General features: G+C 40.6%; 1 protein-coding gene across 1 annotated transcript in view; it reads left to right on the forward strand.

Annotated features, from left to right (window-relative positions):
* The first annotated feature begins 614 nt into the window (after positions 1-614).
* Positions 615-22899, forward strand: part of WDPCP (WD repeat containing planar cell polarity effector) — a 249435-nt gene continuing 227150 nt past the window's right edge. The window contains exons 1-2 of the mRNA XM_018555708.1: positions 615-764; positions 17560-17620. Coding sequence (XP_018411210.1) covers positions 17560-17620 — 61 coding nt within the window. The 5' untranslated portion in view covers positions 615-764. The remainder of the gene's footprint in view (positions 765-17559; positions 17621-22899) is intronic.

The following is a 22899-nucleotide window of genomic DNA, read 5'->3' on the forward strand; positions in this document are numbered from 1 at the left end:
ATTACTGTATATACAGCCCGACTGCAGTTCTGATCCATAATGAGGGTCCACTTGGGCTTGATGCTGGTGTCACTGTTACAAGGTAGTGTCCATAATACATATTTCCCACAAATGATGTGTTCAATAGAAAGAAAGCTATTTATAAAGAGTTCATCAAGCAATGTCATTTATTTATCATATATTAAGCCTGACAGCTGTTCTAAATACACCTAAGCCATACCCTGCCCAGAGCCTGTACATTGTTATCATTTCCTGGATCTTCCTCCCAGTTCTTTCTCCTGCTGAGGTTCTATTATCCCCCATACTCAGGTAATACACTACATCAGGGTTAGACAACCTTGGAATGCTGGCTGTGGTGAAACTACAAATCCCACCATGCTTCTGCTACTAGTAGTAAAGCCTGTGGGCTGCCAGTCGTGCAATGCCTCATGGGATTTGTAGTTCCACAACAGTTAGTCACGATCGCTTACCCCCTCACTACACACCAACTTTGTCAACAGTAATCTTTCTGTAGCAGGGATTCCCTTTTGGAAGGAACCATTTTTACAGCGCGAGTATTCCAATAACCCCCACGAACTGGATTATGTGTAGTCTAGGCGAGACTGTACGGTTGCTAGGAGACAGCCTCAGCTTGTCTATACCGCCACGGAGCGAATGGGCGGGCTTTGTGTGTGCCGAGATTCAACGTAACGTCCTTCGGATTGGAAGACCCAACAAGGAAAGCACCGGAGCCTCGGGGTGTGCGGACCATCATTATAGAGGAGGTAGGGCTGCTCTCCGAACTCGTTCCCTCTATTAGTAGCTGCGATAAGTGGCATTAATCGAGCTCAGATTCAGCGCTGTGATTGGTTGTTGATTAATAGGGCTGAACCCAGCTCTCCCCATTGATATGAATGAACGGCTGATGTCATCGGACGAAAGTGCTGGGACAATAAGTTGTCACTCTTCAGGGGGCCAGTGTTACCTTGGTGTACAGTCTGGAAGGGTTTACTGTAGAAGTACACAGCCCTGTCCTGCATGCATGCGGATCCTATTGTAACAGATGATTTATGTGTTTCTAGTGGACCTGCAGCAGACTTCATGGCTTCTAGGTTTTGAAAATCAGAACGTAAAAGGGAAATTCCATTTTCTAAAAATAATAATAAATGCACACTTCTTTATAAAAGTACAAATGTGCATGGATTATTTTCTGCATTGGAAAAAAAACCCACCTATTGCTGACTTTCTGATCATCTCCATGCAGAGAGCGGTGACTGTCAATCATCACCCCCCACAGGGATTCCCCTCTCCGATCCTCCAGCACTGACTGGAGGAACAGGAGGGGACGGGCAGAGCAAGCTGTCAATCAGTCAGCGGGGTGGATCTCAACAATATTGTCGGGATCCGTCCTGGCTGCGGCGTGGCTCTAAACTCTCAGCATATAGCGGGCAATAGCCCACTATATACTGAGTTTTAGGTCACCGAAGGACATTAATATATATGTCCTCCTGTGACCCTGAAGAGAACTGTAGCCAAAAAAGATTAGGCCATAGTTCTCCTTTAAACATTGCATCCACAGTAAATAGTTAATGAGTGCGATGCTCCGGCTCCTGCAGACTTTTCTTCCTGTCTATGTCTGTACCAAGTGGTAACAGGAACAGGAGGAAGAATGAATGGACTATAAGTGCGGTGACATTTACAACCACAGGACCCTCTGCCACGGTGCGTGATAAGACTTGTAGTTTCTCCATTCACAGATCCTGTCTGCCCATCCGGCTGCGCTGATTAAAATAAACAACACCAGCCTACGGGTAGAAGAACATTGCGATTCAGGTAAGTGGGGGGGGTTTGCGATGAGACCATGTTTTCATGTTAACCACTTCAGGACCCCAAATTAAAGGTCTATAATTATTACCACAGGTGTATTTTAAGGTGTATTTTAAATGATGAAGACAGAATATCAACCAAAAATCCAGAGAAAACACATGATACAAATGTTATAAATTGAGTTGCAGTTCAGTGAGTGAAATAAGTATTTGATCCCCAAACATAACATGACTTAGTACATGGTGGGGAAACACTTGTTGGCAAGCACAGAGGTAAGACGTTTCTCGTAGTTGGTTACCAGGTTTGCACACATCTCAGGAGGGATTTTGGTCCACTCTTCTTTATAGATCTTCTCTAAATCCTTAAGGTTTCTTGGCTGTTGCTTGGCAACTTGAAGTTTCAGCTCCCTCCATACATTTTATATAGGGTTAAGGTCTGGAGACTGGCTAGGCCACTCCATGACCTTAATGTGCTTCTTCTTGAGCCACTGCTTTGTTGCCATGGCGGTATGTTTTGGGTCATTGTCATGCTGAAGGACCCATTCACGACCCATCTTCAGTGTTCTGACTGAGGGAAGAAGGTTCTCATCCAAGATTTTACAATACATGGCCCCGCCCATTGGCCCCTCAATGAGGCAAAGTCGGCCTGTACCTTTAGCAGAGAAACAACCCCAAAGCATAATGTTTCCATCTCCGTGCCTGACTGGAGGAATGGTGTTCTTAGGGTCATAGTCAGCATTTTTCTTCCTCCAAACACAGTGAGTCGAGTTAATGCCAAAGAGCTCAATTTTGGTCTCATCTGACTGCAGCACTTTCTCCCAATCCTGCTCTGAATCATTCACATGTTCATTGGCAAACTTCAGACTGGCCTGTACATGTGCCTTCTTGAGGAGGAGGACCTTGCAGACGCTGCAGGATCTCAATTCATGGTGGTGTATTGTCTTACCAATGGTTTGTTTGGTGACTGTAGTCCCAACTGCCTTGATATCATTCACAAGCTCCTGCCGTGTAGTTCTGGGTTGATCCCTCACTTTTCTCACGATCATCCTTACCCCATGAGGTGAAATCTTGCATGGAGCTCCAGACCGAGGGCGATTGCTGGTTATTTTGTATTCCTTCCATTTGCGAAAAATCGCTCCAACAGTTGTTTCCTTCTCACCAAGCTTCTTGCTGATAGTCTTGTAGCCCATTCCAGCCTTGTGCAGGTCTACAATCTTGTCCCCAACGTCCTTTGACAGCTCTTTGGTCTTGTCCATGGTGGTGAGGTTTGAATGGAAGGAAGAGATTCTGTGGACAGGTGTCTTTTATATACATAACGAGTTGTCATTATGAGCACCTTCTTTAAGGTGCCCATACACCTTACGACCATCGCAAGACCTTTGAACAGAACTAATTTGTGTACCACATACAGTCTGTGGGAGCCAGAATTATTGTGGGTTGGTAGGGAATCAAATACTTATTTTACTCACTGAACTGCAACTCAATTTATAACATTAAAAGCTTTTGAACATCGCCCACGGGAAATTTTGGTTATTGTAGTATTTTGCGGTTTCACGGACGCACGCAATTTTAAGGCTTGACATGTTTGGTATCTATTTACCCGACGTGACCCCATCTTTTATGTTTTACCAAACAATTGGGTATTATATTCTGTTTCTGTGCACTACATTTCATTTTTGTGTATTTTATCCTAAAAATAAACTAGGGCTGCAACAACTAATCAACATAATCGATTATAATCGATTATTGAAAAAGTTGTCAACTTTTTCAATAATCGATAACAAAAATTCAGATGTTATCATGTTTTCATCAAAAGATGTAAATGAATACTTTGTACAAAGTTGTCTATAGCCCTGCCGCACACTATTACATTTTAAGCTGCTCACAAAAGGTTGGAGTTACAAAGCAGCTCTAGGCTAAAAAGTAATATTAATTACCCAATATACTTGAACTGAATTTGTAATTCTGTTCAGCCAGTTCTTTAATTTAGACCAGGGCTGGGCAAATCCCGTGAGCCAGGTAGCCAACACTCCTTGGCTACCTGGCTACCTAGCTGGTGCCTAACTTTTAAGGTTTTCTCTAGTTGTTGTTAATGGAGCCGTCTCCTGAAAAATATCCTTCTGGCTCCTGGATTGGACAGACTGGCTCCTGAATTCAGTATTCATTGTTCTATCCATGGTCTGGACACCCTTGCCAGACACTATGCAGAATTTGCACTTTTCTTCTTTACAGTCGAATGTAGCCTGGTCAACACTGTGATTGGATAGTGAAGCATCAGCAACTCATTGGTGATGTCATGACATTGCTCCATTTGGTGTATTTACAATACTGTACAATGCAACAACGTTTGATTGGCTGCCTTTGCCAGTCTAAATCCTGGTATACAGGAGTGTACAGGGCGCTAGTACAATGACAGGTTCTTGTACTATTTCAGAATGTATTCCAACTTTTTCACCCTAATTGGAAAACACCTATTTTATATTTGTCCCCATTAACATAGCATAACCTTATACCCATTTAAGTGCTTTTATGGCTTAAAAATCCATCCTAGCTAATGATTCTCATTGATACACATGAGCACATTTTCACGATATATGGCAGCCTTGGATAGCTTATTCCAGACCATCTACTTTGTGGTCTCCCTTGTTATCCATTTAATGGCCTGACTCCTTGTAGCCTCCCAACTCTGCTTCGCTTCTCTTCCTTATTTCCTCCTTTGCTCTCTTCTTTCAGCGACTTTTCTTTTTGATCCCTTGCCCCTTTTCCCCTACCCCTCTCCATATGAACACTCATCTGTATGTCTGGAAAATTTCCATGGATTTATTATGGATTGTCTCCAGAGCACTTTTATTCCCTTTTCCTTCTTTTATGTCTACTGAGTTTTGTACCACATTTCATCCGATTGTAAAAATTAGGCCCTTTTCACACGGGCTGATCAGGAGAGGATCTGTGCATGGATGATCTCCTGATCAGAGCAGTAGGGAGCGGATGTCACCACTGTCCGGTTTTTTCCTCCGTCTTGCGATGGAGGAAAGAACTAAAATTGTAGTGTTGGCGTATGGTGAGTCTGGGAGTCTCCCCATAGACTCTATGGGGAGTCTATGAGGAGTCGGATGTAAGCGGACATGTGTCAGTTTACATCAAATTACCCCCAATCACGATCAGGTCTGGCGAAACAGAACTCTTTTCTGTGTGTTTTTCCGGACCTGGCCGGAGTCGGGGGTTACCGAGTGTAAAAAAACACCTGTCCGTTTACACCTGGCTGCCCATAGCATTGGGCATCTAATGTGAAAGGGGCCTTATTCTGTATGGTTATAGAAGTTTTGGCAGGGAGACTTATGGTAAACAATAACTATATAGCCCCTCCTAAACATTACAAAGCAAGGGAAAGCCAGGTAGGATTATCATTCCCTGGTTTGTATTTTTTTTATATGTTTACTTGTGTTTTACAAAAAACAAAACAATAAAAAGATTGTGAAAGAAACAAAAAAAAAATCCTTACCATTCCCATAATTATCCCTGTCTGCACTGTGCTGGCAGATCTCATTATCAGTTGTAAATTAGATTTAAACAATGTCTGTTCTAACAGGGATGAAGATCTTATCTCCTGGGTTCTGCATTGTATGTTCAGGGGTGTGGACAATTAAAAAAAACCAAAAAACTACTTGTCCAAGGACTATACCTGAAAAGGTACATAAGCTTCTTTGCTGCGTTTTTGTCGCGCGTTTCCATTGGGATACAGCCAAGTAGCCCTCGGAAACACGCGACAAACGCGCATATTCGATATGCCTAGGTGTGAACAGAGCCTAATCCAGTGCAATGTGAAAAAATGTGAATGCAGCATTTTTTCTGGAACGCGCTGGACCGGAAACACAGGCATTGATGTGCCATGTGCTCTGGTGCGGGCAATCGCACTGCGGGCGGGGGACTTGGCTTAAAATGGGCTTTCAGGTGCAGTCCAGTGCGTTACAGTGTGTTTGCATGGGTTATGATGCATTTCCATGCTTTTCAGTGCATTCCAGACCAGAGAAAATGTGACAAGATGTTTTTTTTGACTGGAACAGACTGCACTGGTGTGAACAGAGCCCAGAAATACCATAGGGATACATTGGAATGCTTTTTTGGTCTTGGAAAAAACTGTTCTAGTCTGAACATGGTCCAGACATGGTGTGAAGAAGCCCTTAAAATGTATGTCCAGTTTTTTCTTTTTTTAGCAGGCTTATATATTTTAAATATTTCATATGATTGCATAACTGTAATACATGGTAGTCCTTTTATATTGCCTGCACTTACATTTTAACATGTCATTATTATTTCCCTAATAATGCATTTTCTCACCCTTATTTCACTTTTACTTTCTTTGTTACTTTGCCAGTGTCCTTGTTATGTTATCACTAGCAAATTATAAAATTGTACGTCCCCAAGTTGTGTTTAAGGCAGGCCTAAGCAAAGTGATAGATTCATAAATTTTGTATAGCGTAATTACAGGCTCATTACAGCAGTCGTACAATAGAGCTTCAGATAGAATTGCATTCTTCTAAATGGAATGAATGCTAAGCTTGGCAGAGCACTTCCAGCTTCCGTAATAATATCTCCGTTCCTTGGCTATGACTCGGTGACAGAGCTGAAGTACAGCTTGTAAGATAAAACATTCCAACAAGTAGGTAAGTCATTTTATTTATTTGTTTTGGATTTTTAAAGTCCCTTGTATGGAATTCTATGGCAAAACCTTAGTGAGGATCATCTATTTCAGAGTACGTCGCAGTAGGTAATAGAATGGAGAGCAAACAATACATATTCTCGGCAATGTGTTAAAAAACACAGCAAATGTATTTAAAATGTATATTTAATTTAAAATATTTGTTCCCAATTTCCAATTTCTGTATTTCTTAGAAAATGTTGTGTTTTGTAGTGCGGTGCACTCTGTTGTTGCATTCTGCTGTATATTTCTAAGAGCTGGTTTATTTCTATTATTTTAGAACAGTGCTTCTCAACTTTCTTTTTTATGTTATTACTTCTCTGTAACATCAGAAAATTGTAAAGTACTTATGGCAAATGTCTGTATCTAAAGTGCTCCCCTAAATTTTCATTTACTGCCAGCAGCCACTACATTTATCCACTAAAATTCTATTATGCTTTCCAAAAATATGCTTTCCAAAATATGCACACTGGAGTGTGTTCCTGTATATTTGCAAAACACTGAAAACTGTAATTCATATGTACAGTATTATCAGTTTATAGACTATTTTGCTTCTAACTAAACAAATGAACTAACTAAGCATTGTTGTATGATCTTTTTAATTAAAAACATTGGCTTCTTATAATAACAGGAATAGGGTAGTGGTTTTATACATACTATAAGGGCGCCTGCCTTTTATTTTAGTTTAGGTATCACACAACTGTTGAGGGTGTAATTTCCTCGTGTGTGGGGAAAACCTAAAAGAGAGAGGCCTTTTGCAGGGATATGCCCCATATGGCTATGTTTTCTATTGTATTATAAAACTTGTTTTAATAAAGAAAAAAAAGGAGAGCCTTTTGAAAGTGTGCTGGGTCTGTTATTATTATGATTATTATTCAGAATTTATATAGAGCCAACAGTTTGTACAGTGCAGTTACAATACAATTTTAGTACAATAGGGTTAGGAGGGCCCTGCTCGTGAGAGCGTCAAATCTAAGTTTATTTTAGGAGTCAGGTAGAGCTGCAGCTAACGATTATTTTCAAAATCGATTAGTTAGCCGATTATTAAGTAACTGTAGGTGTGTTTAGTTTATTTTGCATTTGATGTGCTTTTGAAGCAAACTGTATTTGCAAGTCTGCAGACTTCCATTTACTTTACTTGTAGAGTGGTTCAGCATTCTGAGGTTACAATCAACCTTGTGCATATAATGTTGAAATGCACGCTTTTGAGTAGGGTTAGGCTAAACGAAGACATAACAAACAAAATGCACCGAACGTAATTGCCACGTGTAATGGGTAACCAATGAATTTATATAACGTCAAGGAAGTAGGGGATTTGAATCCAGATGATTGAATCAAGGGTATTGTAGTGATTGTATTGTTACTTAAATTTTGCTTCAAGTAACATTTTATTTTTTGGTTAATAATTTAGTTAGAAAAACATGCTTGTTACAGGGTTGTCGCAAATTTAAAGAAAACGCCCAGCAAAAAGTTTTTTAAATTCCCACAGTTACACATACAAAACACTATTTATAAAAGCCTTTATTTAATTTGTAAATAAGGACAAATTAAATTAAAACAAATTAAAGAGTGGTTTCAGAAGCTTAAAGCCCCTTTCAGACGATTGGTCCGATCAGGTCCGCCTGTCCGTATTTCAGCTCGATAGGACGCTCCATGCAGGACACATGTCCGTTTACACCATATTCCCCATTTACAGAGATAGGGCACTTTCAGTTTTTAAAAAAACTGTACGGACACGGATGTCACAGCTGTGACATCCGCTCCGTACCGCTCTGATCAGGAGAGGATCTGTTGACGGATCCTCTCCTGATGGGCCTGTGTGAAATGGGCCTTAGGCGTTCAGGTTGTCAGGTTTCCAACCCTCCGTTTGTAGATGAAAACCAGACAACAATGCATCTCTATGGCAGTGCGGATGAAAACTGTTTCCATCAGGAAACATCAGTGCCCGTTGAGGTCAGCAGTTTGAGGTGGATCAGCTCTTCGTTTTGACTGACTAGGACTGATGTGACCTGATGTACACTGATGATCAGTTTACATCTGTTCAGGTTACATCTGTTTTTTGGGACTGATGTCGTAATACAGCTTGGCAAGCTCAATGCATGCTGGGGGAGAGCAAAGAATCATGGGAATTTACCATGATAACAACAATTCCAAAACTGATGTAAACTGAACTGACAACGGATGAGCAAACTGATATAAACTAATTCAGTTTTCATTGTTTTTTTCTGTGATCTGTGAACCTTGACTGAACTGACGACGCTCATGTGAGAGGGGCCTCAGACATCATTGTCACACACGGATTGCCCACCACAGAGTCCAGACCTTACCCCATTGAGAATCTTTGGCATGTGCTGGAGAAGACTTTACACAGAGGTCTGGCTCCCATCATCACTACAAGATCTTGGAGAAAAATTAATACAAGTCTGGATGGAAATAAATGTTGTGACATTGTATAAGCTTATTGAAATATGCCACAGTGAATGTGTGCCGTAATCAAAGCTGAAGGAGACCCAACGAAGTATTAGAGCGTGTGATTTTTTTTGGGACAGTCAGTGTATCTATAGCAATGTAGTTTTTAGAGATGAAATGGCAAATAAAATGATAGTTTGACTTGGCCGAATTACATATAGTTATAAAGTTTATTGTTAAATGTTTGGTAATCGGAAGACAGACTGACAGACAGGTATAGAATACCATATTTGTTTAAGGAAAAACTCCAGGAAAAAATGCTATTAACCCTTGCAGAGGGACTAATCACTGCAAGGAAGTAGGAGGGAAGAGCATAGTGTTCCTGGTTAGAAGACTACATATTATTAATTTGTACCTAACTTAACTTTATTTTTAAAAGTTATTTATTTATTTATTATACATTCCCTTAAAATGACTTTTGTCTTCCTTCGAATGCAAATGAGAATCATATAGTATTACAGCTGAGATCTCTTGATCACATTGTATACAAAAGCAGCAACAGCTACTGCAACTGAAAGTCATTTTTGAAACAGGAGTTAAAGTGACATTAAACCCTCAGATTTTTTAACATAAACCAATACTGTAATGTGTGCCTTACTGTAATCCATGGTTGTTTCCCTTCTCTTTGCTGCTCTTCCTTTTAAATCCGTATCTCTTCTCATGCTGGGCAGAACTTCTGTTTTGCGGCAGACGGCCTTGTCTCTGAAATGGATACACGGTGTCTGTGTGCAGGTTCACAACCTGAGCCAGCACTACAGGAAGAGGCACTCAGCTGCAAAGGGAAGTTCTCCCCCAGCATGAGAAGAGATACGGATTTAAAAGAAAGAGCAGCAAAGAGAAGGGAAACAACCATGGATTACAGTAAGGCACACATTACAGTATTGGTTTATGTTAAAACATCTGAGGGTTTAATGTCACTTTAAGAACTCCAGGCATATTACAAGCTAACCGCATTGCTAGGGTTAACTGCTAGTTTTTGTCTAGGGTCTAAAATTGTAAAAGCTATAGTCACCTGATCCTCGATCCTGCGTTGGTGATCGCTCACCTATCTCACCACTGGTCCGACTGTGGTATGTCCCTCAGTGTCCTCACATCCAATTCAAGTCAATTGACTTGTATTAAAGGTCGGGATGCCAGAAGTACTTAGACCTCTGGAGCCTGGGGGAGAAGAGGCAGTGGAGACCAGTCTAACAGCCAGAAGGGATCGAGGATCGGGTGAGTATATCTTTTTTTAATTTTCGATCCTTAGACCAAAACTAACACTTAACCCTTGCAGTAAAGGGATAGTCCCACTGAAAGGGTTATTTGTAATTTGTCTGGAGTTCTTCTTTATAATTTAACTATTTGTACTTATTGATGCCCAGTCTGAACCATACACAGTGATAGAGTGCTAGTCTGTCACATTGTGCATGATTTTCAGAGCTGCCTGAAATCACTGGGATTGGCTGTCTTTTTGGTAGCCAGGTCCCATTCTCTGTTGCAGAAGCGCTAATAGTGGCTTCTGTAACTAAACACACTGTGAATGCTTTTTTTTATACATATTATTGTTACACTGTATTTAGACTAGTTTTTTCATGTGCAGAGTACACAAGTAAAATGTTTTAATCTATTTTAACTACTGATTAACCCTTATTGGCCTTAACCACTTGATTAGAGCTGCAGCTAACGATTATTTTCAAAATCGATTAGTTAGCCGATTATTAAGTTCGATGAATCGGTTAATCGGATAAAAAGTAATATACATTTTTAAAAATGGCTCCTGTGATGGGACTACTAGTTTGTATTGAGATTGCAGTCCATCACAGGAGCAAGCTTGGAGCGGTGGAAGTGAAAAATAAAAAAAAGTGTGGTGTGCAATATAGTGAAATGGAAAGTGTAAAATTATACAGAAATGAATGCAGAATGGCACCGGCTATAGGAGGAATACAACAAATCCCAGCAATAGTACATTATAGCTGGCGGTATTCTGCATTGCGCTGTATAATGTACTATTGCTGGGTTTTGTAGTCCTCCTATAGCTGGTTGTATTCTGCATTGCGCTGTATAATGTACTATTGCTGGGTTTTGTAGTCCTCTATACAACACAATGCAGAATACCACCAGCTATAGAGGACTACAAAACCCAGCAATAGTACATTATAGCTGGTGGTATTCTGCATTTCGCTGTAATATTGCTGGGTTTTGTAGTCCTCTATAGCTGGTGGTATTTGGCATTGCACTGTATAATGTATTATTGCTGGGATTTGTAGTCCTCTATACAGCGCAATGCAGAATACCACCGGTCTATATAGGAGTACAACAAATCCGAGCAATACATTATACATGCAGTGTATAATGTATTGCTGGGAATTGTATTCCTCTGTAGAATATACAGCACAATGTACCATCAGATATAGAGGAATACAAATCCCAGCAATACATTATAGAGCACCACGTGTGGGAAAGTGCAGGCTTACCTGAGCAGTCTTCCAGCAACTTGTTTCTGAGATCGGGCCTGTCTATCGGCGGCTGTCATCCCCCTACACCTGCTCCTCCTTACTTCTTCTCCCCGCGTCCCTGTGCCAATCGAGGATGTGGGCGGGGTGTGATCGTGAGGAGGTGCGGCGTGTGGAGCGTGAATGCGGGTGGGCGGGCCTGGCAGCGGCGAGCGTGAGGTGGGGAGGAAGTGTGGCGCGCAGTGTGTGTGGAGCCGTGAACAGGGCCAACCAATCAGAAACCGATTAATCGATGATTGAAAAAGTTGACAACTTTTTCAATAATCGATTATAATCGATTATGTCGATTAGTTGTTGCAGCCCTACACTTGATGACCGGTTTGTTTACACCCCCTTCCTATCCAGGCCATTTTTCAGTATTTAGCGCTGCGGGACTTTGACATTTATTCTATTATGCAACGCTGTACTGAAATGGATTTTATATAATTTTTTGGGGACAGATAGAGTTTTCTTTTTGGTGGTATTTTTTACTGTATACTAAAAAAAAGTACCGAAAATTTAGAAAAAACAAAAGTTTTCCCTATGTTATGTTAGTAAACATTTAGTATTACCACATTTTTTGGTAAAATATAATAGATAGGATCACATCGGGTAAATAGACACAAAATACTTCAAGCCATAAAATTGTGCGCACCCCCGAAATCGCAAAAAACTACCCTACCCAAAATTATCCATAGGCGATGCTTTAAAAGCTTTAATTGCTTATCAATTTAGTGTTATCAGTGATTGATGGCCCTAACATGTGTATCGCAATTGTAATTTTTGCGCGCTGGGGCAATTTTTGGGGGAGGGGGGGGGGTTTACATCTTTTTATATGTGACTTTAATTATATATTTTTTAACTTTTTTTTTCACGTAACTTTATAGCTATCACATAGGGGGCTAGAAAGCCCTCCATGTGATAGCCAATTGGCAGCGTCAAGTCCTCTTTATGGAGACATCAGGGGTCTTTAAGTTCCCTATTGTCACCTAGGGACCCCGAGAGAAGCTGATGAAGCAGAGATCTGCTTCACCAGCTTCTCCCCGGCTTCTGACAGCTGAATGCAGAAGTGATGTAATATACATCACTTCCTGCATTCAGAGATCGGAGGGAGATCGTGTACTGATCTTCCTCCGATCTCCCTGTACAGAGCCGCTGTACAGGTCCAGGCCTGCATGAGGCACAGCCAGTAAGCAGTAGATATATGCAAAAAAATATAAAAGTTACCAAATAGTTAAAAACTTAACTCTGTCTCCACCGCTCGCTCTCTACTGTAGAATCCAAGTTCTTGAGCGGCTGTGCAGGAGGATGTGTGCGGGCGCATGCACATTGGATATCACTGGTGGGGAGAGGAAAGAGCTACAGTGACAGTCAGCCGTGAGCGTGCATGCCGGACAGACTCCGTGGTATAGGAAGAAACAGCAGTCTGCGCTGGATCAGAGACCGACACCAGCGCTGGAGGGACTGCTGAAATCGAATGGAAGGAGGAAGATGTTCAAATACAGCAGCATTGGGGGGGATTAGCCTTTAATGGCACTTTAATTAACTAATTTCTCCCCTTAGTGATATTATTTCCAGTGATATAATATGTATTTACCACAGGAATATATGATATGTGCCACATAGTTTGTTGATCTTATGTAGCAAGTGTAGAGAAAGTAAAATACCAATTCAAGGATTATATCTGACGTATCCAAGAAATTCTCTATAGACTGCAAAACCCAGATCACTATTTGAGACTGGTAAAATAAAGATTACGTAGACAAATTACCTCATCAATCCTCCTCTTTTAATAACAAATGACTTGTGTTTTATCAGAGGGCATGCTCATTTATTTATGCATTTGCGAATGTTGCAGGTTGACCCTCCATCTAATTAACACGGATTTTTCTCAAGTGGGAAATTCACTTAAATAAATAATTTGCAGCGAGGAATAAATTAAACTCATTTTAGCACTCATCCTGCATTTACAAATTATCAGAATAATTATGACACACAGTTCTGATGATATATGATCAAAGTAAAATAAAACACCCCCAAATGAGGCTGAATTATTAGTCAGAACATAACATTGATTGGCTTTCCAGACTTATCTGTGATTTCACATCGGAGCTGTGTAATTAAAGTGGTAATCTTTGTGATATTAATTACTGTTTGAAAAGTTAAGATTGCCTTGGGTCCTTCACTAATGCACTTTGGCAGAGGAAGTGCCTTGCCTCAAAGGCATGGAAGTGTGTAGTTGCATACTGGAACAGCTGAAATTGACGCTTTCTTAAATGTTACAGGGAACCTTTATTGCTAATATGGAGATATATGTAGAAATAAAAATGTTATATCTCTGCAAAATTCTTCTTATTAAGCAAATTTAAAGTCCTTAACATTCTTTAGTCCAGTTTCATATTTATAAAGTGCTGTGCATTTTAATGCTGGTAGTATAATTATCTGAAATCTGTATGTGATCCCATGTACAGTGGACATCACCCTGAGAGTAGGAGTACTTGGACTGCCAACCAATCATGCACTATTTCAGGTGTTTAGTACATACAAGCCACAGGGCAATTTTAGCCTCCAATGTGACCTTGCAGACCAGTCTATTCAGCCTGTTGGTTTCAGCCCAACTAATAAAGAAAAATATACTTTTACAATATTCTCCCTTTAACTGCTATGTATCCACAATATGTAAATGAATATTCCCTGGCATTGGTACCTGTGCCGAAGGAACATTACTATACTTTCCAAATTTGACAACTGGGAGTGCATATATGCACATGCTCCAAGCTGTCAGACCACGCTGTCCCTGACAGTTCTGGTCTGAAGTGATGACCGGTAATTGTTCAGCGTGTTTCCCAGAAGGTTTCACCAGACCACCAGAAAACAGTAAAAAAAAAACTTTGCAATCTTTCTCTGCTGTATTAAATTAAACTGCTTTTAGTGTTGTCTTTGTCACTATTGGAAATATTTTCCATAATTTCCTGTGCCTGTTGCACCCACCACTGTGATAGGAAGTAAAAGCAAATATTAAATTAAGGCACAAAAAGTCACGAAAGCCCCACAGAGGTTCTAGATCTCCCCCACTGTGTCTGAAACAAAAAAATGGATAGAATTAGGGTTTTAATGTGTATCTGCTTTATAGACCTACTAGGCCTTTTTGAACTGTCTGATTAAAGAACATGTTTATGTTTCCCTACTAGCAACCAGTCAGTGTCTACCTTAACTGCTCCAAACTATCCTAGCAAATTGGAGAGAAGCTGATTGGTTTCTAGAGAGAAATAGAAAGTACTACAGTGACACACTTTGTCATTAGGCCCATTAAGAGTTAATATGGTTATTTACACAAAAAAACACTGTGATCCTTGGCCATGGAGGCCTTTCCCGGATCCTTTGTGAGGGAGGCACGGGGCCAGCCTGTAATGTGTCCTGCAGACACTGGGCTCTGTTTGTGCGTTTCCCGAATGAGTTAGCTGATCAGACCCATCAAAAGTTAAGTTAGATTCTGAACCCTCAGAATTCTGTGCTGGAGCCGACTCATCACCTGGAATGTCTAGGGTTTGTCCTAGATATTGCTGGGTCCAAAGTTTTTCTTTCACCAGACTACCTAATCACTCTCCACTCACAGGTTCAGACACTACAGTCCAGAAACCCTCTCACTCTCCACCTTTGCATGAGAGTTCTGGACTTGATGGTGTCCTTTTTTGAGGCAGAATTGTAGAAATGTCACCAGCACACCAATCCTTTTAAGATAGCAAAAGCTTCATTTATTGAAGTTCTTTGTCATATGACCAAGTTCTTGGTCATATGACAAAGAACTTCAATAAATGAAGCTTTTGCTATCTTAAAAGGATTGGTGTGCTGGTGAAGTTGAATGCCTTGTCTGTATACCTAAAACCCCCCACCAAGCTTTATGCATGGTTTGTCGTGTATGCAGATAATAGACAGCAATGATTCCCTAGTCCCATATAAAAGCTAAGAGTGCTAATTAGGCATCTTGAGATAACATAGGAACTGGGCTGTTTTGATTAACAAAACTCTTTATGTACTAAACATGATGAACAAAACTCGTCCAGTGGTATATTGAACAAACCAAAAGGAACCAAATAAGAAAAGTTGGGGTTTACATACACTTTAATACCCAACCTAAACTCTGATCTATCACTTAAGAAGCCAGCACATAATGTTAAACCCCTAGTCCTTACCCATCCATACATTTAGCCTGATTCCTAATACTAGTTAATCTCAGCAAGCCCACACTTCGCTGATTTGGAGCACTGGAATTTCACAATCTTCAGATTTTGATGCCAAATTCTACTAAACCATTTGTGTTTTTTTTTTAAATACTGAGATATGATGGTGATGTATTTGGTTTTTATCTCTCTGGTCATGTTTTGACCAAAGCCTTTACAGGTGGCCCATGACTTGAACTTATTTTCCATTATGACTCTCACATGCATTTGTCTAGTGCAACCATGATATGTTGCTTTGTACCCATATTTCAGGCACTGAGGCTATGGGATATATCTTGATGAGATTACAAAAAGGGACAGCATGAGTTACAAGAGAATTACAAGAGTAGCTGAATGTGTACTTTGAGTTGTGTCTGCTCTGGGCTATGTTTGTGTGCATTGTGTTCTATGTGCTCTGTGCTCTATGTATGCTCTGTGCTGTAAATGGGCCCATTGATACCCCCTCACCTCCAGGGAGTGCAGTCACTCTAGTACAGGCCTTCTTAAACTTTCTCCACTCGTGACCCCTTTTTGGCCGAGGAAATTTTTAAGGGACCCCAACGTCGGTCGGTGTCCCCTCTTTCCCCCAACGTCGGTTGGTGTCTCCCCCTCCCGTAGCGTCAGTCGCTGTCTCCTCCCCCTGTGTCGGTCGGTGTCTCCCCCCTGCATCGGTCAGTGTCTCTCTCCGCTTCTCCCCCAGCACCGGTCAGTGTCTTTCTCCTCTTCTCATCCCTCCACACAGTGTCGGTCAGTGTCTCTCTCCTCTTCTCTCCCCCCCAGCGGTGATGGCTCAGATGGCGACCCCCCCCTGTTCACTTGCGGGACCCCATATGGGGTCGCGACCCACACTTTAAGAAGCACTGCTCTAGTAGATGGCAGTCATCACACAAAAAAGGAGATCATGTTATTCTTTATTTATACCCTTTTTGTTTGTAGGCATGCAATTACTGTCTTTTTTTTAAGAGACAGACAGAGCTGTATGTACTTCATACATTTTATAATGGTCTTTCTGGGTCATATTCTCTGGTACATGTTCTTGATGCAGTTGTGCTTTTGCATGCTTTTTTTCTGGCGTATCCAAACCTTACATCAAGATGTTATGTACGACACACGAAATGTTTTATTGTTTGTAGACGTTTTTGTTCTGTTTATTGAGGTACAATTTCTGTAAGTGTACGTTATACATTATGTAGAATGGTGTCTTTGAAGATACATGTGCTCAATACACTTAAAAAAAACACCACACATGCTCCCCTATAATAAATCAACCCCAATGTGTTGAACTTTATTTTTTTTTAAAAGAGAGGTGTTTTCCTAAATGGCCAGCAGGTGGCACAATTGCCCTCATTTTGTCGTCTGTGGCGAATGTCAGCCAAGGAGGATCTTTAGTTTATAGTTTTGTCATGCTGAATAAAAATTTGCAGTTGGGCAACGGTGCTTAGTGATTTAAGAACAACCATTCTGGCAAAAAAAATACGTCCAGAATGAACTGGGGTGATTGCCGGTATTACTTTTTGCCTTCTTTAATGAAATAGAAATCCTTGTTGAGCAAAGAATATTTCAGAAGAGATATGGTCTGGTATAACTAAGAATGCTAGAAAGTTTTATATGATCTGAGATCTGCTAATTCTGTTGTAGACGACAAGAATTATACCACAATATAAGTTATATTAGTTGTCATTCTTTTTCTGAAACGCACTCAAGACTCAGTGACCATGAAACAAAATGAGAGCTCTTTTATTTTTTTACATTGATTTTTTAGACTATTTTATCGTACGCTTTTGGATGCTGATGGCACAGGCGCCTCTACAATATGATTGCTGATATAATAGGTGCCATTCATTTGCACATGTTGTTCTTTTCTTTGAGCAGACTTATTTTCTCTTTCACAGATGTCGTTCTGCCTGACTGAGCTGTACCTGTGGTCTCTGAAGAATACCTTGCATGTTGGAGGTAAATCTGTTTTATTGAACTTTATTTTGGACACTCAGTGGAACCCTAGTGCTTTGGAAAGGACTTGTAATGTATTAGATTGCAATGCGTTACAGGTATTGTTTGAAAAAGTTAGAGTTCCAAGCTGTATCAATTAAATGGCAAATATAATTCTTACAGAAAAGTTATTCTTACTGCAGTATTATTTTCTCTATTGGGGATGTGAAAAAAAGGTGTTTTATTACTTTTTAATCCTTTTTGAAAAGGTAAATGTGTAGTTTATTTATTTTTTATTAGAAAGGTTTATACAAATTCCTTTTCACCGAACTGTAAACACGATACTTTATTATTAGGGCTGCTATCAGAGACTCCAGATCAATGTTTCTTTTAAAGAAGAACTTCAGGTAAAGAAAAAACGTACCCTTGCAGAGGAGATACCCCTGCACTACAAGGGTTAAGTGGTCGTTTTGTCTAGGGGGCGCCAATAAAGCTGTATTACTCACCTGATCCTCTGTGCTGCAGCTGTCAGCCCTCGCCTCTCTTCCCCTCTGCTCCTGCCATGCTATGACCCTCGGCGCCCTTAAGTTTAATGTAAGTCCGTGAACCTTCATAAGATGTGATGATGTTAGTGGTAGAGCTGGGGCCCAGTGGAGAAGAGACCAGTCTAGCAGCCTGGTGGGACCAAGGGTCAGGTGAGTATATCAGTTTTATTTGAGCCCCCTAGAAAAAGAAAAAACACTTAAACCTTGCAGTTTAGTTCCTCTTTAAGGATAGTTGTAGAATAAATAAAAATCTAACCAGACAGAAGGGTCGTCTTCTGATTTTTCTATCCTTTTCTTTTGCACACAAGAAGACCATGACATCTGTTTGTGTGGACCACAGTGGTTGGTTTAATCGGCCAATGAAGGGCAAGATCTGACATAGCATCTCTCAGTCCTATCAAATGGGGAAATGACAGGAACGGTGAAACCTCACTATATTGCTAGACAGAGGGGGACACTTGTAGCTGTCCAAATGTAAAGTTTCTACTTTAGCCAAAATAGGTTTATCTGTAGGGCGAAGTCTAAATGTTAAAAACGGATCTAAACCCAAGAATAAAAATGTAATCTATTGTAGTTTACCAGTCCTTAGATATGGTGCCTGCTTTTCCTTTCTTTTTTTTTCAGGCTATTGTTTTCCTTTATTTCACCTGATGTTCCTACATATAACACACCTATTTTCCCTTGGTGTTCAAATGTATTTTTCCATTGGATGTATGGAAGGAGACATAGTTGTCGCACAGGCTGAACTCCAACGCTGTCTACCATTGTTCATCTCCATTACATTGTGGATTGATGGGATTAGTAATTCATGCAATAAAGATAAGGTTCTTTGTGCTTTATTTTAAGCTCGTTCACAGGAAGTGAAAAGGACTCTGCATTTCTGACAAGATAAACAGGGATTGTCTGTACTTGCGAAAAATGTTTTTAGCCTCAAAAGTGAAAACTCACGCAGCCACAAAAATCTAAGGACTGGTAGCTGCAATATATCAAATGTTTGTTTTGGGGTTCAAATATGCTTTAGATACGTTTTAACTATTGTTGCTGGAGCCAGGAGATTTTCACTTTTTTCTTGGAATCATGGGATGAGCTTAAACCTGCTGACACTGAACTGTGTATAGATCTTAGGAACCAAATTACTAAAATTTGGCCTGCCTAACTCCTCAATTCTACAATGTCTCCTGCCCTGAATACGATCACACAGAAGTTATATAAAGGGTTGTATGCCTTAGCTGGTCATTTGCATACAGCCTTCATGCACCCAGGTTTTCTGACCATGTAGAAGTCTATTTGGCTTTGTTTAAGTTGCATAATTATAGGCAGACCATTTCTGATTGGCTAGGAATGTTTGCTGCAAAGAACCGAAAATTCATTGCAAAGGTTTTCCTAAAATGTACAATCTCTACCTTCTATCTTCCCAGTTTTTGTCAAATTGTCCAAATCCAGTGTAGATTTACTAATAACCTTGTAGTGAGAAGGCCTACTTATGCAATCCATTCCATAGATATCTAGTCTTGTAGGCATTCAGACCTAATGTTGGTAAATCTAAATCTGGTTGTAATGTGTGTTACCCACTTTTGGCTGCCCAGTTGGGGTCCATCTGACCTGTAAGTTTGCAGATCTTTTGAGTGCTATGGAACGCTCCATAAATTTGCAAGAGCAACACTGCCATGCTAGCAAGATTATGTCAGTGCAGGAAGAAGGGGGCATAAGGGGAAGGTAGAAAATTAAGGAGGTCAGCACTAAGGATAATGTTACCAGTATTGGTTTTCTTGGAGGAGAACATTAGCAGTTGGTTGTAATTATGTGTCCAATTACTGGTCTCCTCCCTCTCCCCAAAAGGGAGGCTATCGGGCACAGAGCACCTGCCTGCCACTATAAACATGAGATTGTCCCTAAAAAGGCAAAAAATAGATGATTTCAGCAACTGTCAACTAGGGCTTCTTTAGATGTACACACGCAAGCAGTGTTTGCTGCTTAGAGCACTGTAATATATTAAACAGTGATATTATATGCAGAAACACTGTTCGGCTTTGAAATATTGTGCATAGTGTAAAAGGTATACCTGTAGGTCATTTGCAGCACCACCCGAAGCCTGCTGGAAAACCTCCAATTGTAGAAATCAGTCCTGTCCTGGCTAGGATCTGGGATGCTCAAGATGTTGGAAGCATGTTTTTTGAGCAAAGGAGAGCGCTTATTCCTGTGATGCTGGGGGCAAGTGTCCAACATCTGGAGCATCCCAGATCCTAGCCAGGAGGGGACTGATCTCTACAATGGAAGTTTTTCAGATGGGCTTAGGGCTACTGCTAATGGCCTACAGGTATACCTTTTAAACTGAGCACAATATTTCAAAGCTTACAGTAGAGTGTTTTTTTTTATTGGAAAGGTGAACCTATCCCTTAAAGGTGCCCATACACTTTACAACCATTGCAAGACCTTAGTCTTGCGATGGTTGTAAAGTAATTAAAAAAACGTACGATCTGCCCATCTTGGACAGGCAGATCGTACATGCGATCATCGCAAGCCCGCCCCCTGAGGGGCGGGCTTCCGATGACTGTAATGAGGGGCGGGCTTAGGATGACTGCAAACGGCAGGGTGCGCGTGCGCACACCGGCCCGTTCGGCAGTTGTCGAACCAGCAGGTCACTAACTCGCTGAGAATCGTATGATTCCCGGCGAGTTTTCTAGCATGCTAGTTCGACGGAAGACGTGCGTCCGTACAGTAGAAACGGTCGCACGCCTTCCATACACTGCACGATTCTCGTACGATCGCGGGATTTCCCGCGATTCTCGTACGAGAATCGTGCAGTGTATGGGCACCTTAAGAGTATTCCTAATACCTGGATGTGGATGGTGTAGTTGTACATCTATAGGGAATTTAGAGTAGAACCTAACATTCAGTAATAACTATGTTTATGTTCAATTTAATTAGTTTGTCTTAAAGTAGAACTGAAGCCAAAACTTTTTTTTTCTTTTAGATTTGGATAGAGTAAGGGAGACTTTTAAGTCCTGTCAGCTTTTTTGCCATCTGTGTCCCACTGGGGAGATGTCTCTTCACCTCCTGTCTGATAGTCACAACAGAAAGTGAGAGAAAATCCCTCCAAATTAGGGAAGTTCCAGGAGGTCAGCAAGGTCACCAGAACAAGTGTCCCCATTGGAAGATTTCCCATCGATTTCTGTTCTGATGACCACCAAAAATTTGAGTTTTTATTTCTCTTTTACTTTCAGTGATAACTGTTACCAGGACAAATAGAGAGGGTGACAGACAGAAGTGTTCTAATCTCCCTCTCTGCTCTATCCAAAACTAGAATACAAGTTTTGGCTTCATTTACATAGTGTATAGAATTTGATGACTCATGAGTATAATTTTTTTATTTTAGTCCCTAGACACAAATGAGCAGTTAACCCTTGCAGTGCAGGGGTAGCCCCACTTCAAGGGTTAATCCAAATGTTGCCTGGAGTTCTTCTTTAATAATCAATAAGCTTCTTCCAGGTCTCATGTATAACCATTTTACTGACCGTTCCTGATCTGGATCTCTTTCATCTGACTGCACTGACTGGGCTTTCAATTCCAGCAGTTTAGCCAAAAAGAAAAAAGAAATTCACACAACTGTTAGGCTGTGAACTTCTTATTTGTTTTCTACAATGAAATAATCAAAAACATTCTCTTGGGGCTCATCTATAACCTTAGATCCTTTTACTCACAGTTCCTGACCTGGATCTCTTTAAGATTACATCCGACTTTAACTCATTTCCTATTTTTAATACCAACAGTTTAGCCAAAAAAAGCAATTTCACACAAATGTTAAGTTGTAGATACTCCCACACTGCCGCAGGATCAGTTAGTGGCTTGGTTCTCTACCACCACCACTATGGGAACATCAACGGCATGCTGAGCGAATCTGTAGCCCTTCTAGCGCAGATCAAATGTTAATTTATTGTTAAATTAAAATCAGGCTCAGAAGATACCGGGGACAATTTCTTACATTGTTGTTATGAGTTCAGAGAAAGTATTGATGTGGAAAAAGAATTTAATGGCATTTGCTAGAGAGCTGTGTTAAACCAATTGAGTGTGGCTGATATGCAGCACAGAGCAGTGTATTGCATGTCTAGCTGAAATCAAGTGCTTTCAGCTGCTTTGTAAAAATGTCTCCCCCTCTCTCCTACCTTGCCCCTTGCTCTTTCTCTCTTTCTTTCTTTTTCTGTTCTCTCTCTCATTTTCTTTTCACTCTATCTCTCTTTTTTCTTTCTTTTCTCTCCCTTTTATTTCCCTCTTTATTTTTTCTTTTACTGTCATTATTTCCCTTTCTTTTTCATCTTTTTCTCTTCCTGTCACTTATTTATTTCTCTCTTTCTCGCTTTCTTTCTTTTTCTTTCTCTCTCTCTTTTTCTTTCTTTCTTTCTTTCTCTCTCTCTCTCTTTCTCCCTTTTCTTTTTTTTATCACCCTTTCTTTAATTTCCCTCTTCACTCTTTCTTTTACTTTCATTCTTCTCCTTTCCTTTTCCCTCCTTGTTTCTTATTTCCCCTCTCTTATCTCTCGCTCTCTCCTTCCCTCTCTCTCGCACACACACACTCCCTCCTCTCTTTTTCTTTCACTGTATATGTCTCTCCCTCCCGCTTTTCTTTCTTTCTCTCCCTTTCTCTCCCCTTCTCTTGTCTCTCCCTTTCATTTCCCTCTTTACTCTTCTTGTTCTTTCTTCTTTCCCTTTCTTTTTCTCTCCCTGTCTCTCTCCCCCCCCCCCCCCCCCCCCCTCTCTCCAC

Source organism: Nanorana parkeri, unplaced genomic scaffold (genome assembly GCF_000935625.1).
Source record: "Nanorana parkeri isolate BGI_ZX_2015 unplaced genomic scaffold, ASM93562v1 scaffold11, whole genome shotgun sequence".
In the NCBI taxonomy this organism is placed as follows: Eukaryota; Metazoa; Chordata; class Amphibia; order Anura; family Dicroglossidae; genus Nanorana; species Nanorana parkeri.